Source organism: Gopherus flavomarginatus, chromosome 1 (assembly GCF_025201925.1).
Source record: "Gopherus flavomarginatus isolate rGopFla2 chromosome 1, rGopFla2.mat.asm, whole genome shotgun sequence".
In the NCBI taxonomy this organism is placed as follows: domain Eukaryota; kingdom Metazoa; phylum Chordata; order Testudines; family Testudinidae; genus Gopherus; species Gopherus flavomarginatus.
Window position 1 is genome coordinate 94,807,356 of NC_066617.1, and position 15,939 is coordinate 94,823,294.

A 15,939-nucleotide genomic window follows, 5' to 3' on the forward strand; every position below is an offset into this window, starting at 1 on the left:
ATATTCAGCTGCAGGTGTTTCTCAAAATAGTGGTGTTATTCTTAGAATTGCCACTCTGCCAGAAATTCATGGGACATGTATGATTTTCACAGGTATGTCCCATGCAGAACAATTCAAAAATTCCCATATATATAAGATTGGTGCCATATCACAGAGTGAAGACATAAACATCACAGATAGCAATAGGTACAGTCTGAGGGATACCTTCAAACCGAGTGCCAAAATCCTAAAGGCGATTCTCTGTTGCTCTTCTTAAAATTTCTTTAGGTTAAAAAAAGTGCCTAGTTAGAAAAGAAATGTACTGAAGAAAATAGGCCAGGAATATCACTTCCTAAGCCCACAGATGAATGTTTGTAGAACAAGTCACTCAAGAGTGCGTGGGATTTTAAACTATCCAGAAAACTAGATGCTTTCTGGTCTGGAAAGACCCTGACAAAAATCACCTCTTACCCTGAGAGAAAGGCAGTCTCTTCTGCTTCAGGTAGATATGAATGAATGGGAGGAGTGGTGAACTTGTGCAATGGGACATGACCTAATTCTCAAAACTTTTGCAATAAAAAATATTTTACATTTGGGGTGAAAGGCACTAAATAAAAGAGCCCAAACTACCATATACAGTATGTAAAGGAATTACTTCAATCTGTATTGAAACACAGTCACTTCTGAGGTGGATCACAACAGCTGTGTAAATAGTACATAGCAACACTACACAATGGGTTAGGAGAGGAAGTGAAGAAGAACTCCATATCTCACTGAAACTATTTGGAAAAATGTAATCAGTCAGACTTGAATTTGATCATGTCACAGGAACTAATGCCCTTTGTACTGAGCAAAGTACATCTTAAATGACCACAAGTGGTCAGGAACTCAGTTTTATGTCACTTCTGAAAGGCAGCACTTCAGTGTCACCACATCCCTTTACTCCAGAAACTGACTCAGTGTTAATTCAAAAGGAAGACTGTTACCTACTTGGGTCTGATTAAACCAGGACATCAACCTAGCATTTTTACCTGGTAACTCCTCTCTTATGCTCCAGAAACTGAAGTTTTGTTTAGAAGTTTTTAAAAATTAAGTCTCTAGACTTTATGCCTGTGAAGGTAATCTTCAAAATGAGAACCCAATATAAACAAAGGTGCCTGAGTCTGCAAACAACCTAAAATGGTAACTAATTGATGTGAACTGCTCTCGTTCATCTCATTTTGGTATAGAGTCTGAAGCTTAGTGATGACAGTTTAATGTTAGTGTTACTAACTGTTTCACTAGTGATCAAATCATACAAGAAAAAAGAAGGGAAATTACATAATAAAATCTGAACATTCTATTGTCATTGGCATGTAATTTTAGTGGTAAAAGTGATTCAAGCACAGACAGGGGGTAAAGTTTGGGAGAGTATCACCACTCTTTCCCCACCCCCCCCACCTCAATCTGAACCTACACCTACTAAATCAACATCCCTTTCTGGTGAGTTTTCCTTGAATGTCTCTCATCCAACGCCCTGATCCAGTAAAGTATGTAAGCCTATTAGCAATCCCAGAACTAATGCTATTATGTATACTTGCATGTGTCCATATACACATACAAAGCTCTGTCCTTGTCTCCACGGGTCCCACATTTCCTGGGAAATTTCACTAGCCTCAGAAGCTCACTCTGACCCTCCATAGCCCTTCTCTCTCTAGAGGTAAGAGTCACAACCTACTGAGTCATTTTCATCATAAGCCAGCAAGGGAAATGAGGAGAAGCAATCCTCCCTTGCACAGTTTCTGTTATCTCCCAGTCTCAGTGATTAATCAAGGGGTGGGGGAGCCCTGGCTCACCCTCTACTCCAAGCTCCAGCCCAGGGACCCTAATAGTATTAGCTATGGTAGCTGACCTTTTAGAAACAGGACACGTACAATTCCCTGGGCTACTTCTCCAGAACAGCCTCCACTTTACTCTTACCTCAGAGCCCCCTTCCTTGTGCCTGATATTGTGTGTCCTGCTCAATCTCTCCAATAGCACAACTTTCTCCCACAGCTCCTGACATACACACCCAACCATCTAACTGGGAGGTTTTTAACTACTTTCAGCCAGCCCCTGATTGGCTTCAGGTGTCCCAATCAACCTAGCCGTCTCCACTGCTTTCTGGAAGGATCTTAATTCGCCCCAGGTGTCTTGATTAACCTGGAGCAACTGCCATTTGGTTACTATGGTAACAGGAATTTGTTTAGCCTGGGGCTAACATACCTGTTTCTCACTACTTTCCTATAGCCATCTGGCCTTGTCCTGTGACAGCTATTATGTATATTTGCATGTGTTCATATGCACATACACTGCTGTGTCCTTGACATGAACCCAAGGAATATCAAAAAGTATAGTCAGTTAAAAATTCTGAGGAGAGAAGTGCACTTCAGCACTTTTGGTGAAGGCTGAAATTCAAGGCCTGAGAGCTTCTTTCTCCCTTCCCACAAATAAAGAACATCTTACACAGAAGGAGGTGTTGGGAGATTATACTGCTGGTCCTTCACCCCTGTCAGCCAATAGGTAATCTCAGTTCCTTTGCCCTAGTATGTCAGAGAAGAGAGAAGCACAATTTAGGGATTACATAGGCACAATATATGATTTATATGCTTTATGTTATACTGTATTATATTATGGTTGTATTGTCTTTGCTTACTGTATGTAACAGGCACCCAGAGCATAGGATGGGCACCTATCAGATTTTATAAACTGAAACAAATAAATGTAACAAAGCAAAGGTGAGCAAATTAATAGGCCTCTCCCACCAGGCCCATTCACCACTGTCTCCTCTCCAAATTTTTATTACCAATGATATGTTGGACATCTGTTTTGCCTTGACTTATGCCTCAAATGCTTTTTCAACGGTGATATTAATTCTAGAGTGGTGTCTCCATCACCCTGTGGCTGTGTTACCAACAGATAGGTCTCTCTTGCTCTACTGCTGTTTGTCTAAGACAGGTGAACATCTCAGGTGTATGATACCTTTAGATAAGTTTCATTCCTGTGTGTTTGTAGGCATGGTATATGTTACCTTCAGGTAAGTCTTTCCTCTCATTTTATACTGGAAATGACAGTCTGTCCTCTTCAGGATGGCGATCGTAGACCCACTTACATGAATCCGTAAAGCTAAAAATAAACAAACAGGCAACCAATGTTTGATTCGGAAACAATGCATGAACATGTTCATTTTCTATGCAAACCTGTGCTATGGCAGAGGTGTATCTAATTGTCATTGATGTCTTAAGACTCATTCTGTGAGCAAATGACATTAAAACTACCCATATATTGTTGAACTCAAAAATAACTACTGCATCACATAACATTATATATGAGGAACGACTAAAACAATTAAATAATTATAGCTGGACTAACCAAAGCCTCAGGATAGATGTGATAACAGTATTTGCTGGGAGTGGAGGGAGGAGTAAATATCAAGAAGGGGAAGGAATGGGAAGAAACTGAGCAAAGGGAAGAATATTTAGGCTGGCTTCCAGGAAACATTCCTAGTTGCAAAACTATTAGACTGTGGGACATTTATTCATTTATGGTTAATATAATAAAGATGCCCATCCAAGTCACCAGGTGCCCAAACATAATCAATTATATAATAAATACAATTAAATTAAATCTCAGCAGCATTAAAATGACCAGTTCCACAGGAACTGAGCCAGCCAGGCACCTACCCTCTTCATCAACTAGGAAGCAAGAACTAGGAATAGGCCTGCATTTTTCAGGGTGGAGTGGACGAATGGACAATTTGATCTTCTATCTTTAAATGTCTATGCTTTGATGATAAAGTAGTTCTTGGCTGGAGAAGGAACTCTAGATTTGAGCGCACAAATAGCCTACTGCCAGATTACACAGAGAGGTGAGCTTCAAGTCTTACGTAAACCTGTGGATTCCATCCTTGAAGCTGTGTTAACCGTGTCTCCAAATAAACAGTAACGAGGCATCTTAATCCCAACCACACCAGCTGCACATGGACCTGAAAGCAGAGGACAGGGCAGAGAAAGAGAAAGACAGAGAGGCTGTTATTCCATGGGGATTCAGAGAAGCCTTTGAGGTCTCAGACATGCCAGAAAGAAACTGAAACTTAGGAATTAGCATGATGACATGGGAGTTATCTGTTAGTGTCCGGCGGTGGGTGAGTGGTCTCATCTGGAAGATGGTACTTCTAGTAGCAGAGCAGGGGCATTGGGGTCAGCACTGATTGAAAGCACTATCTACATCACTTTGTACAGTGTCTGGAGATCTCCAATCCAACTGTAGACCAGGCCTATCTCTGTTCAGCTTGTAAAATATATTAAATGTATTAAATATATTAAAAGACTATTTGAATATATTTCTGTATAGACAAAAATGCAGAAGTATTAGCATAATTCCTAAGTGTCGGCTCTGGAAGCAGGGGATGGAAAGAATGAACTTAATTATGAAGAAGTTTCTGGTGATGTCTTTAGGGCCTTCCCAAATAACTGAATTGTTATATTCCTTCTCTGGTGATGGACATAAACAACAGAGTACTGAAACAAGCAAAAATACAAAGATAAAGTTTCCCCAAGTACTTGGGCTCTTTGGATTATCCACAATGCCACTCTAATAAAGTAAAACAAAAATTGATTCTCAAGTGGGCCTGGTGAGAACATTTGTCTCAAAAGCATTTAACACAGGCCTACTTTTCAGGGGGGAGGAAAGGTCTCTAAGGACTCAGGTGGGTATAAATGTCACCAACTCAATCTCATAAGGAACTACAGAGGTTGGTTTGCTCGGCTACCAACATCACAGAGATGGGGTTGTTAAATGGTATGGGAGCAAGCCAATGGTTTATTTAAGTCCATTGCCCTTCCTCCAACAATGGTCTTTTATACCTGATGCTTTTGAGGAAGGTGACTGACAGTGCTTCTGGCCAGTTGTGTGTCATGCTATGCCATAGTCTTCACAGAGAATCAATTTATGAATAATGAAGCATGAGCACTTTTAATCATTGTTTACTTTTTGATCTAGATAGAATAGCTATGTCATTCATGTTAAGATGCCATGACCCCATACCAGAGTGAATCCCAATGCGAATCCAAACAGGCAGGCCTGGAAGATGTCGTAATTCAAAGGACCCCATGAAACTAAGGATATCCAGTGCCATCATAGAGATGTCCACTGCGTGGCGGTTGCCGTTTCTCTTTGGTAAGCCACTCACCACCATGTACGCATCACCAATGGTCTCCACCTGTGGAACATGATTAACAGTTACCATTCCCAGTTACTGGAAGATACATATAAATTGCAGATGGAAAAGGCCTGTTAGAATCATCTTGTTGATCTCCTCTTTGAAAGTGAAGGGTTGCCATGTTCCTTCCAATTAGATGACATCTTTCTGGTAGTGAAGTGCTCAATACACAGCATTCTAGGTAATGAATCTGTGACTACTTGGCAGGGCCGGCTCCAGGCACCAGCCCAGCAAGCAGGTGCTTGGGGCGGCCAAGGGGAAGGGGTGACACGCTGGGCTCTTCAGCGGTAATTCAGCAGCAGGTCCCTCGGTCCCTCTCAGAGGGAAGGACCGGCTGCTGAAGTGCTGCCGAAGAAGAAAGCGGTGCGGTGAAGCTGCCGCTGATTGCAAACTCGGAGCTTTTTTTTTTCGCCGCTGGGGGTGGCAAAAACCCTGGAGCTAGCTCTGCTACTTGGTATCAAAAACCATTTACAGACAGCTATGTGAAGCACATTAGAGAGACGTAATCTTGGCTTGTACTTCTCTCATTTGTGTTTACTTAGCATACTGGTTTTGAGCCTTTGTTACCAAATTTTATTCCCAATTACTCTGTATGGGATGTTTTATGTACCTTGATTATAATTTAAGTGTAAGTGTGGCTCTGTTCACCTTGTAAACATCGTGATGGTCAAGAATGTGATCAAAGTTCTTATAGATGTCATTGAGCATGTCCACCACTTCCATGGGGGTGCTGTATTGGCATAGCGTGGTGAAGCCGACAATGTCGCTGAAGTAGATGGTTACTGCTTCAAACAGCTCTGGCTCTACCTGCCCAGTTTCCTTCAAAGATTTTACCACTGGCCTGTAAAGAAAGGTGGAAGGGAAACGGAGATAAATATACCTTCTGCTTTAGAGGACAACTTAACCTCCTAGACCTGACAGCTGTACGTGTTTCAGAAATAGAGGTTTGATAAGAAAACAAACCAACCTTCTGGTGATGAGTTCAACAGGCACTTAGAAAGTCAGACACGCTAGCATTTCTGGCTACAAGAGCCTTCTAGATTATAAGCTCTTATTTAGATTGTAAACTCCTTTTCTTATATTTTTGTAAAACGCTATGCCTTCCTATGCATCCTGTGATATAGCATGGCCAGAGGGCAGCAGGAGAGTGATAGATGGGAGATATGTAAGCCCCAGGATGATGACAGCCTTATTCCCTGTAGAGGGCAAACAGGCTGCTACAGATTAATTAGAGCACCTGAAACCAATTATGCCAATTAGAGCACCTGAAGCCAGTCACCTGATGAAACCCCCCTGCTTCAATCAGACAGTGGGAGGAGTTGAAGCAGAGTGGTTTGGTGTTGGAGCAGAGAACAATTTGGAGGAGAGTAGTTTGAAGGAGTTGAAGCAGAGTGGTTTGGTGCTGGAGTGGAGAGCAGTTTGGAGAAGTGCTGTGGTGGGCCAGAAGACCAAGACTCTAGGTAAAGGGAAACCTGGCTTGTGCAGAGCAGAGGGACTCTACAGACACAAGGGGTTGGGAGAAACTTGGCCCAAGTGGAGAGAGGGCAGGAAGCCCCACAAGCTGAAGGGCTGGAAAGGGAAGTAGCCCAGGGGAAGGAATTGCTACTTCAAGTGGTTTACTGCTATCCGTAGGGCCCCTGGGCTGGGACCTGGAGTAGAGGGTGGGCCCAGGTCCCTCCCTCTCCAATCCCCTTTTCTGGGACACTAGTGGGACAGCTGATACCCCAGTTCAGGGGTGAGAAATGGTGCCCTGAACCCTCACAAGAGGAGAAAGTGTGGGACCCATCATAATAGTGCCAGCAATTTGCCACACTCCCTATATATAATAACAGAGAAAATTCAGAGACAAGACTGGATCAGGCAGGCAGGCTCCTCCCAAGACCTGCTTTCAAGTTTCTAGCTTGGAATTGTGCACACTAAAGCCAAGGAGACACAGGGCTTGTCTACATGGCCCCACAGTTTTGACTATGGGGGTCTGAACTGCAGCACACATTTGTGTGCTGTGCTATAACTCCCCTGTGGATGCTGTGGGTGCAATCTAAAAGGTACTGAGTTTGCACTAATTTAGTCCTGTTTAAAGAGGACTATGTTAATGTGAAGTAGTTAGTTCATGCCTGCAGCATCCATATGGAGAAGTTACAACAGAACACATTAGAGTGTGCTTCAAGTCACACCCTCATCGTATAAACTTTGGGGCTGTACAGACATAGCTATACTTCTTTCTCTGTACATCTTGTTCTTGACAAGACTGGGGGTGTTTGGCTTGGTGTCCTGGCCAAATTCCAAGTTGGTTAATTAGATTCTGCCTCCCTGAATTCCCAATTCTGTTTCAGTTGTCAGTGGCAGTCTGTCATTCTTAACAATCCTAGGAGTTTGAAAGTATATTAAGCTAAAGCGCACAAAGACCATTTTAGTGCAAAATAGAGTGTCTACACAGAGAGTAAAATAGATAGTGTGCTTTAAATTCACACCCTAGCTTACTCCACACTAAATATGTAGACAAGACCTTAGTGGTGGTGTTTGCTGTTGAAACTGCTGCTGTATGCCACCACAGAGGTGACTGCATTGCTGGAGAAGGTGAATTGATTCCCATATATATCATTTGTAAAGCTTGTAAAAAAAACTTCAGGATCCTTGAGGATGAAAGAAGCTAAAGATATGTAGACATTAAATTCAAAATTCACAGGTTATGTCACATAATTAACTGAAAAGTAATCTTAAAAATAGGTGTTAATTCATTTTGTGAAATGTTTGTCCACTGTACTCCCAAGGACCTCATTCCATCCTCAAGCTTGTTTTTAAATCAGTGTGTCTGTATGGCCATCATCATGTATAATGATTACATGAAGTCTAGGAATCCATGCTGTTTCAAATTATCTCCAGATTATATAGCCCTCTGTTCGCACATGGCACCTACAGGTCTCCCTCTAGCATCCTCCTGTAAGTCTTTCAGATGTGACACCTAGATATACAGAGGAGGACTGGTTTGGCCAGTTCCAGGCAAACAACTCTCTTCATTAGCATTCAAATAGATCAGTTATTTTATTGGTCATGGTGAGACATGCATAAGCTAGAAAGTGCTCATCTGTGGCAAGATAACTTTAAATTCTTGAGTTACAAATCTTAACTACAGGTGAATCAGAAAGGGCTTACCACAATACCACCCTTCTCCACTCAACCACACTTTACAGATAACAAACTAAGGTACGACTACACTACGAAGACTATACTGGCATAGTTAAAAGTCATAGCTATGCCGGCATAACTCTGTAGCGTAGATGCAGCCTCCACCAACTGAAGGGGATTTTCTGTTGGTGTAGGAATCCCACTTCACTAAACAATGGTATTCTTCCATCAACATAGCTGTTTCAACACTGAGGATTAGTTCATTATAGTTATGTCGGTCAGGGGGGTGCTTTTTCACACCCCTGACTGATGTATCTATGTCAACCTGATTTTTAAGTGTAGACCAAGCCTGGATTTTTTTCTCCCATCTTTTAAATCATTAAGTAGTATTTTAATTTTAGATCAGATCTGGGAGGTTTTGAGCCTCTGCAAGTACTTCCTAGTTAAGGCTCTGATTTAGCAAATAATTTTAACTTTAACCATGTGCTTAAGTGATGTGCTGAATTGGGGCCTTAGACATGGACTTCCTGGGCACTGGCAGGTTAGAGCAGTTCCTAGGTAATTGACAAATTCTGTCAAAACTTTGAATTTCTGTCTGTGCAAACAATGTCCCATTTTCACTTTCTGCTGTACATTTTCCCCAAAGATCCTGTATGAGGAATCAGAAAGAGTAGAGTGCAGAGGGAACTGGGAGCCCTGCAACTTTACCACCTGCTGAGCTGGGTAGATGGGGGAACTAGAACAGAGGAGAGGTGGAAGCAGTCTTTGATTCTCTGATTCAAAGAAATACAGGATCAGTGTTAGGATAACCTCCAGCTTTTAAAAGAGAGCGAATATCTATAAATAAACTGCAAGTGAGAACTTTCAAAATGGTAGACGACTTTTATGATAATTTATGTTTCTCTAGAGTCATTCATCTTGGAGGATCCCAAAGCACTTTACACACTGTGGGTATAAGGATTATTTCATCCACTGCTGAAATACAATAATTTCTGGGACAGAATATGGCAACTCATCAGTAGCACACAACAAAAACAACGCTTCCATTTTAGAAGGAACGAAGACTTTCTCCAAATGAAACTGCAGTCTGATTTTAGGTTAGCAGAATATAATTCTCCAAGTTGGAATTTGTTAGGATCACCAACACTGATCCCACCTCCATTCACGTAAACAGAGACATTCAGTTATGTTTATGAATTTACTTTGATTTATAACTCTAATACCAACAGAGACACATTTAAAGCTCTGAGTGTCCCCATAACAAATTAAAATCACAATATCAAATACAAGCATAAATTACATTGCTCTCATTTTTTTCCATCCACCTCATCTACAAATGGACCTTGTAGCATGTGATGGGGTATACCAGGCCTTCCCTGCCCCCGTGCTGGATGCATCAGCACCCTGACAAATCTGCCCAAAGGCAGAGTATCGTCTGGGAAAGAGGGGCCATGAGTGCAGACCTCTGAGCACGGCCTAGAGAAGCCACTCAGGTTCTGGTACTGGCAGAACCAATAAGACTTGGTCCTTCAGCAGCTAGAAGAGCCCTGAGGAGGCAGTAGGCAATCAGACTTGCCTCTCTGCTTCTCCTAAGAGGGAGCATGGGGGGAAGCTGGAGCAGGAGATCAGCTCCCCAGTGTTAACCCAAACCATCCACGACCAGGTCAGGGGCTCACAATTTGACTTCACCTTCAGTTTAAGCATGCAACAACCTTCATTTTTATTGAGAGTTTAAAAGCCCGTTTTTTTAGATTAATTTCAACTAACTGTTACTCGTCTAGCAAAGGGAATATGGCACAAGATGCCTTGCTCCTGGCAAGTTGTGACATAGCTTCTTTGGAAAGTTAGCTGATCTGGCAGACCACATGAGAAGCATGATCCAGAGCAGATCAGGCTTCACAGAGAATAACATGTTGACAGCCCAGTTTCTTCTGTATCAAGGTCTTCTGTTGACCACAATTGCAGCAGTACAGTTTAGGGAGAGAGGTGGTCTCATGGGCAACCAAGTCCCAAACTATTTAGTACTTTATAAGTGAAACCCAACCCTTCTACTCCACTTGGATACCAACAGGCAGCCAGTGCAGATCCCAGGGCACCAGCATTATGTGCTCTTAGTGTGAAATTCCACTCAATAAGCAGGCAGCTACATTCTGTACCAGCTTCAGTTTCCAAGTGATATCAAGATATATCAGTAGAGCTCATTAGAGTAGTCTAGGCTGAAAGTGACAGAAGCATAAACAATGGTGGTAAGGTCTGCCTGCATCTGAAAGAAACTGTCACATTCATCTCACCAGATACAAGACTTTTGGCTATAGCTTCTAGCAAAGCACCCTGGAGCAGTCGTCAGTCTAACAAAACACCCATATTACCAACATGTTCCATAAATGGCTGTCCCTTCATCTGGGGATCTAATATAATCTTTGCAAATTCTTTTGATAGTTTCCCTCAACCCACTCAACCTCAACATCAATCTTATGTCTGTGATGCTTCAGCCAGCTAGCTCTCAGCCTGCTTGCCACAAACAAATCTTTCTTTGCCTCCTGCACAACCATGGCATCATAAAACTGTAAAAGTTCTTAATGTTCCAGTTAGTCTAATTAGCACAAAACTTCCTCCTGAAGTGCCCTAGCAGTCACCCCACTTGCTCCCCTTTTGCAAGTCATCTGTAAACCATGGCAGCGTAGGAGATGAAAAAAACGTAAGAAAGAGGATGTTGGGGATACTGTATTAATAGCTGTGGACAAAAAAATCATTATAAATTTCAACCAGGCCATGAATATTATGGTCTGCTGGCAAAACAGCATTTTCAATCAGAGCCCTGCAAAACCAAACCAAATCCACCACCTCAAGAGAGGACTGTCCTAATGTGGGTTAACAGTCAGTAAAGGCTAAATGGTAAAGACATGGGATCTTTAATCACCTTATATGTTCAGGACCTAAGTTCTACAGCTCATTTGAAAGGTGATAATGCCAATCATAGGCAAAAAAGAATGAAAATGGGCCAAATTCTGCTTTTAGTCACTTGTTATAACTCACAGAATATTTTAACCCATTTTGTCTGATCTGGATCTCTGGAGGCAAGCACTGTGAACTGTTACAATTTATTCTGTGGAACAAGTATTATTCACACCTTCATGCTCACTGTGGTTGGAGCCTCCCACAATGATTCTGATGCATTACACCCCAGTGAGCCTCACAGTCAATACTGAACGCTTCCTACTGCATGGAAACCCCTGCTGGTCAACACTCACCGTGGGAGCAGCATGAAGTTAAGCCTGTCCGCTCTGTCCCTTTCTGCCTTGTAGAGCTTCGTCCTCTCCTCTACCAGATGCTCTAGGTTCCGGGAATACAGCTGCAGACGCCGGATCAAGGTATCCATGTAGCTTTCATTGGTCTGACCATGGTAGTTACTGGTAACAGTGGTAGGGAAAAGAATGAAGAAAGCACATTGGCAGGACACAGGCAAAAGTGAGCTACAGAAGGTTATTTCAGAGCATGGCTTCCTTGCAGTTAGAATGGAAATTGCTCAAAGCTCATAATTTCACCTCTTAGCAAAGGTTTATTCTTAAGGCATAAAGGCCTCAGGCCCACCCAGGTCACCCTGTCTTGCTAATTTTCTGAGCCCCAGTTCTCCTGGCCCTGCTAATCTCCACAGTGTCAGGTCACTTAAAATAACCTGAGAAACAAATATTCAACAGGAGAAAGTACCGTGGAAAGCGAGAATCCTGAGAAGGTGCTAGAGGTGATAGGAGGCAGCAAATTAGATATGAATTTGCAGAGGGATATAGCACCAAAAAAAGCCAATACAATTTTGGGCTGCCTTTGCAATGGCATCTTATCACCAAACGGGGAAGTAACAGGTTGTGGGTCATATTTCACTCATTGAGATCTGCTGGTTTCCACTGGTGGGACCTGGACTGAAGATTCCCATCAATGGACCATCTGCCAGAAGCAGAGATGATATAGCACAAGCCAGTCATAATCTCTGCTTCACTTGGGGTCCTGAGCTAGCAGATACAGCCTATGAAGTGGATGGGGCCAAGAGGGCTGGAAGATCCAATAATTTAGATTCTGGTGGAAACTGCCTTTTCCCCAAGCAAAACATCCATGTTAAGGTGGAAGTGGAACCAAGTGCCCTCCCCTGGGGTAAGCCCTCCTCTAATGCAACTGCCTCTGCAGTTGTTGGGCATGAACTGTGTGCTCCTCCATGCTCCTGGAGGTGAATCTAACTATTTTTCTGGACTTCTTTCATGTGACCTCATCTGGAATGTTGTGTTCAGTTACAGACACCACATTATCAGAACAATAATGACAATCTGGAAGTTCAGAGAAGAGCAAAAAAAATATAAGCATGTGGCTGGTGGGACAGACTTATGGGAATAGGTTTAAAAGTTGTGAAATAGTCTCTGAAGGGAAGTGGCTGAAAACCCATTGTTTGGGACTTTTAAATAACTAGATTAGAAAAAGTATGACAGGGAACTCCTTTCACTCAAACCCTATAATTACTTTACTCTGGGTAACCTGATCTTTTCATTCACCTCATTCTATGGTCATCTGAATCCATTAATCTCACCAAAACAAGTCACCTGAACTTTCTAATCATCTCATCCCCAGAATATCCAACTCCACCAATTTCCTGAAACCTCGACATCATGATCCATTATCAGACACTTGGGTAGTCTCTATTTACACAATATAATAATTTGGGCTCTGGGTGATCATCTCTCTCACACACCCACACCTGCCCCAGTCAAGTGAGCTCTGTTTTTCCACTGATTGAGTCATGTTGCATCAGAATACACACCTAGAACTATCAGCATCCAAGTAGCTGGGAGTTCAGAACACAGTGCTTACCTGAATATTTTAGCCAGAGTGCTCTCAATTTTCTTAAAGTCAGGCCTTTTCTCTGGATCTTCCTCCCAGCAACTTTTTACAAGCATATACACCTGAGAATGTACAACCCAGGGGAAATTCAGGTGAGCAGTTGCAAAGAAGGGTAATAGGGTTAAACAGCAAGACCAGGATCTGTTCACTAGTCAATATGGAATTCCTCTCCCATCCCTCTTGGCCAGTAACTTATTAAACTTTAATTGTTATTAATCTGTGATCAGGGAATTCATTATAGGCACCTTACAGCAACACTCGCTTCACGTTAGCCACTGGTCAGCAGACAGATGATACTGACATTCAGTAATGACTACCAACCTGAACAGAATTTGAATCAGTGGTCCATAATGAAAGCCAAGTGAAAGGATCCAATCCCCCAACCTGGTACCAGACTGTAATTACTGATCTAGAAGTGAAAGCCTTAGTAATTCCATCCCCAATTCCCTGAGCTTGGGTCCTGGCTAGAACTGGTGACTCAGAGATAAAAAGTCATGCTGTTACCAGTCCTCTGAGATACCCTCTCTAGCGTTTAATGATTATTGTGGTTTAATAATATCAACATTTTAAAAGACATACTACTGTAATATAGAAATGAATACTGTACTACTGTTTGAAAGTGTTGTCAAAAGATAATAGTAGCCCTTTCCCAAATAGTTACATAGACCCCATAAATCACTCCACTTAAGAATATAGGATTTGCCACACTGGATCAGACAATCCATTAATGAAGTCTAGTATCTGGGCTCTTGTCATGTAGAATCAGATGATTAATCACTTAGCCCAGTTATCCAACCTGCAGAATTGGCTAATAGCTGATGCTGCAGACAAAGGTGAAACACCCTCCTCATGATGCATCTGGTCAGAACGAACAGACACTTGTGCCATACTAAACATACATCTGTTCCTTAGAATGAAACAGGGGTCGTCTTTGTCCCATATGTCCCATCACAATTTTAATGCAATTTAAAAAACGTAATTCTAAAAGTGGGGAAAATATCCTCTGAGTTGTTTTTTTTTTTTTTTTTTTTTTTCTTTTCCAGTGGATTGGCAAATGCCTCCCACTGGACACCATGTGAATTCCGAAAGAGTCACCCTTAACACATGTTGTAGTTGTTGGAAGCCGCCAGGTGCAGAAGAAGGAAATGCTGTGTTGTGGGCACTGGAGTGAGGAAGAAAGAAGTCCAGTGAATTACATTTCACTTCACTGATGTTAATTATGGGATATTTTTTCTTCCTGAAAGGCCACAGCATTGAAACATACAGTGTGCATAGCCTTCATCCTCCCACACCAGCCATCTCTGGCCTGGCTAGAAGCATTTCCTCTTTTCCTTTAGTGTAGGCTTACTTCCAGCTCTCCTTCTCCTGCAGTCTCTGGGACCAGGTCTGGGCGGAAGGGTCTAACTCCTTTGCCACTCTCCACTCTGTAGAGTTTCTCTAATGAAAAAAAAAGTGCAATATTTAAACAATAAAGCGGCAGTGCATTTCTGGGTGAGTTCAGTATGCGAAGGTAGTATTCTAAATAGAGATGGGCCCAAAGCAAAAGCATGGCTCTGGACACCCATGTTTTTTTTATCTGGATCCGAACTTTGGGGGGTTTCTAGTTATAAGGCTCAAGGCCAGAACAGAGTGACTTGAAGCCACCTGAGAAATGAAAGGAACAGGAAGGTACATGTGCATGTATTAATGCATTGGGCATGATAGACATGGACATGACAACTTCCCAAGTGGGCAGTAGCTATATTAGTGCCTTTCTCAGGATGGGGTGTAGCCATAGTAAATGGTAATATGAGAGGCCCATTAGGACATTATGGCCCGATTTTCAGAAGTGCAGAGCACAATCTCACAAAGGCAATTGAAGCTGCAGATGCTCAGCCCCTTTACAAATCAGAACTTTAATGTATATGAGTATAATTTTGAAACATGGCAGTTTGTTGCCTTATTTGTACCCATAAGCAGGAAGACACTGTCCCATCCTACCAAAATTCTCTGCAGGGGTGAAAGTAGAAATAGAGACTTACTGGTATGGGACTGGGTGGGGGCCAGCTCTGGCCTCCGTAAGGAGTGGGGCCTTGGGTGGAAGGGGTGGGAATGGGGGGGTCAGAGCCAGCCCCGGCCCACCCTGTACCGGTAAGTGCCCTCTCCCTCCCCTGCCAGGGTAACAGCAGCAGCCGGGGGTTCCAGCAGCAGTTTAAAGGGTCCAGGGCTCAGCCACCACGACCGCCCCGGGCCCTTTAAACGACTGCCGGAGCCTTCAGCTGCCGCTGCTACCCAGGGCTCTGGGGGCTATTTAAAGGGCCCGGGGATTCCCTGCTTCTACCACCTCAGCCCTTTAAATAGCCCCCAGAGCCCTGGAGTAGTGGTGGCAGCTGGGGGCTCCGGCAGCGGTTTAAAGGGCCCGGGGCAGTCACAGCGGCTGAGCCCTGAGCCCCTCTGCTTCTACCTCAAGGCTCCAGCAGCAGGGCTGTGGTGGCAATTTAAAGGGCCTGGGGCTCCAGCTGCTGCTAGGAGCCCCAAGCCCTTTAAATTGCTGCCCAGGGAAGCTGGGCCACAGCTTTTCCCGGTGCTCCATACTGGGGCATACTGGCTTCCTTTCACCTCTGACTGTCTGACTCCTGAACATGACAGAATTCAGTCATGTTTTCAAAACTCATTCATACCGTGCCATCAACAAACCATTAGCTTGCTTCCTAGCACACAATAATGAATGT

The 15,939-nt window shown here is 43.1% G+C and overlaps 3 protein-coding genes across 3 annotated transcripts in view; 1 reads left to right on the plus strand and 2 right to left on the minus strand.

Annotated features, from left to right (window-relative positions):
• The window catches only part of PLBD1 (phospholipase B domain containing 1), a 219,305-nt gene that overhangs the window by 200,335 nt on the left and 3,031 nt on the right, over positions 1-15,939 (minus strand). The gene's annotated exons all lie outside the window — the stretch shown is intronic.
• Positions 1-15,939, plus strand: part of IFT56 (intraflagellar transport 56) — a 206,796-nt gene that overhangs the window by 54,186 nt on the left and 136,671 nt on the right. The window lies entirely within an intron of this gene.
• The window catches only part of LOC127051530 (guanylyl cyclase C-like), a 63,401-nt gene that overhangs the window by 518 nt on the left and 46,944 nt on the right, over positions 1-15,939 (minus strand). The window contains exons 19-26 of the mRNA XM_050953946.1: positions 14,577-14,665; positions 13,199-13,290; positions 11,596-11,754; positions 5,867-6,059; positions 5,044-5,218; positions 3,884-3,982; positions 3,029-3,123; positions 2,464-2,540 (exon numbers count right to left, since the gene is read on the minus strand). Coding sequence (XP_050809903.1) covers positions 2,464-2,540; positions 3,029-3,123; positions 3,884-3,982; positions 5,044-5,218; positions 5,867-6,059; positions 11,596-11,754; positions 13,199-13,290; positions 14,577-14,665 — 979 coding nt within the window. The remainder of the gene's footprint in view (positions 1-2,463; positions 2,541-3,028; positions 3,124-3,883; positions 3,983-5,043; positions 5,219-5,866; positions 6,060-11,595; positions 11,755-13,198; positions 13,291-14,576; positions 14,666-15,939) is intronic.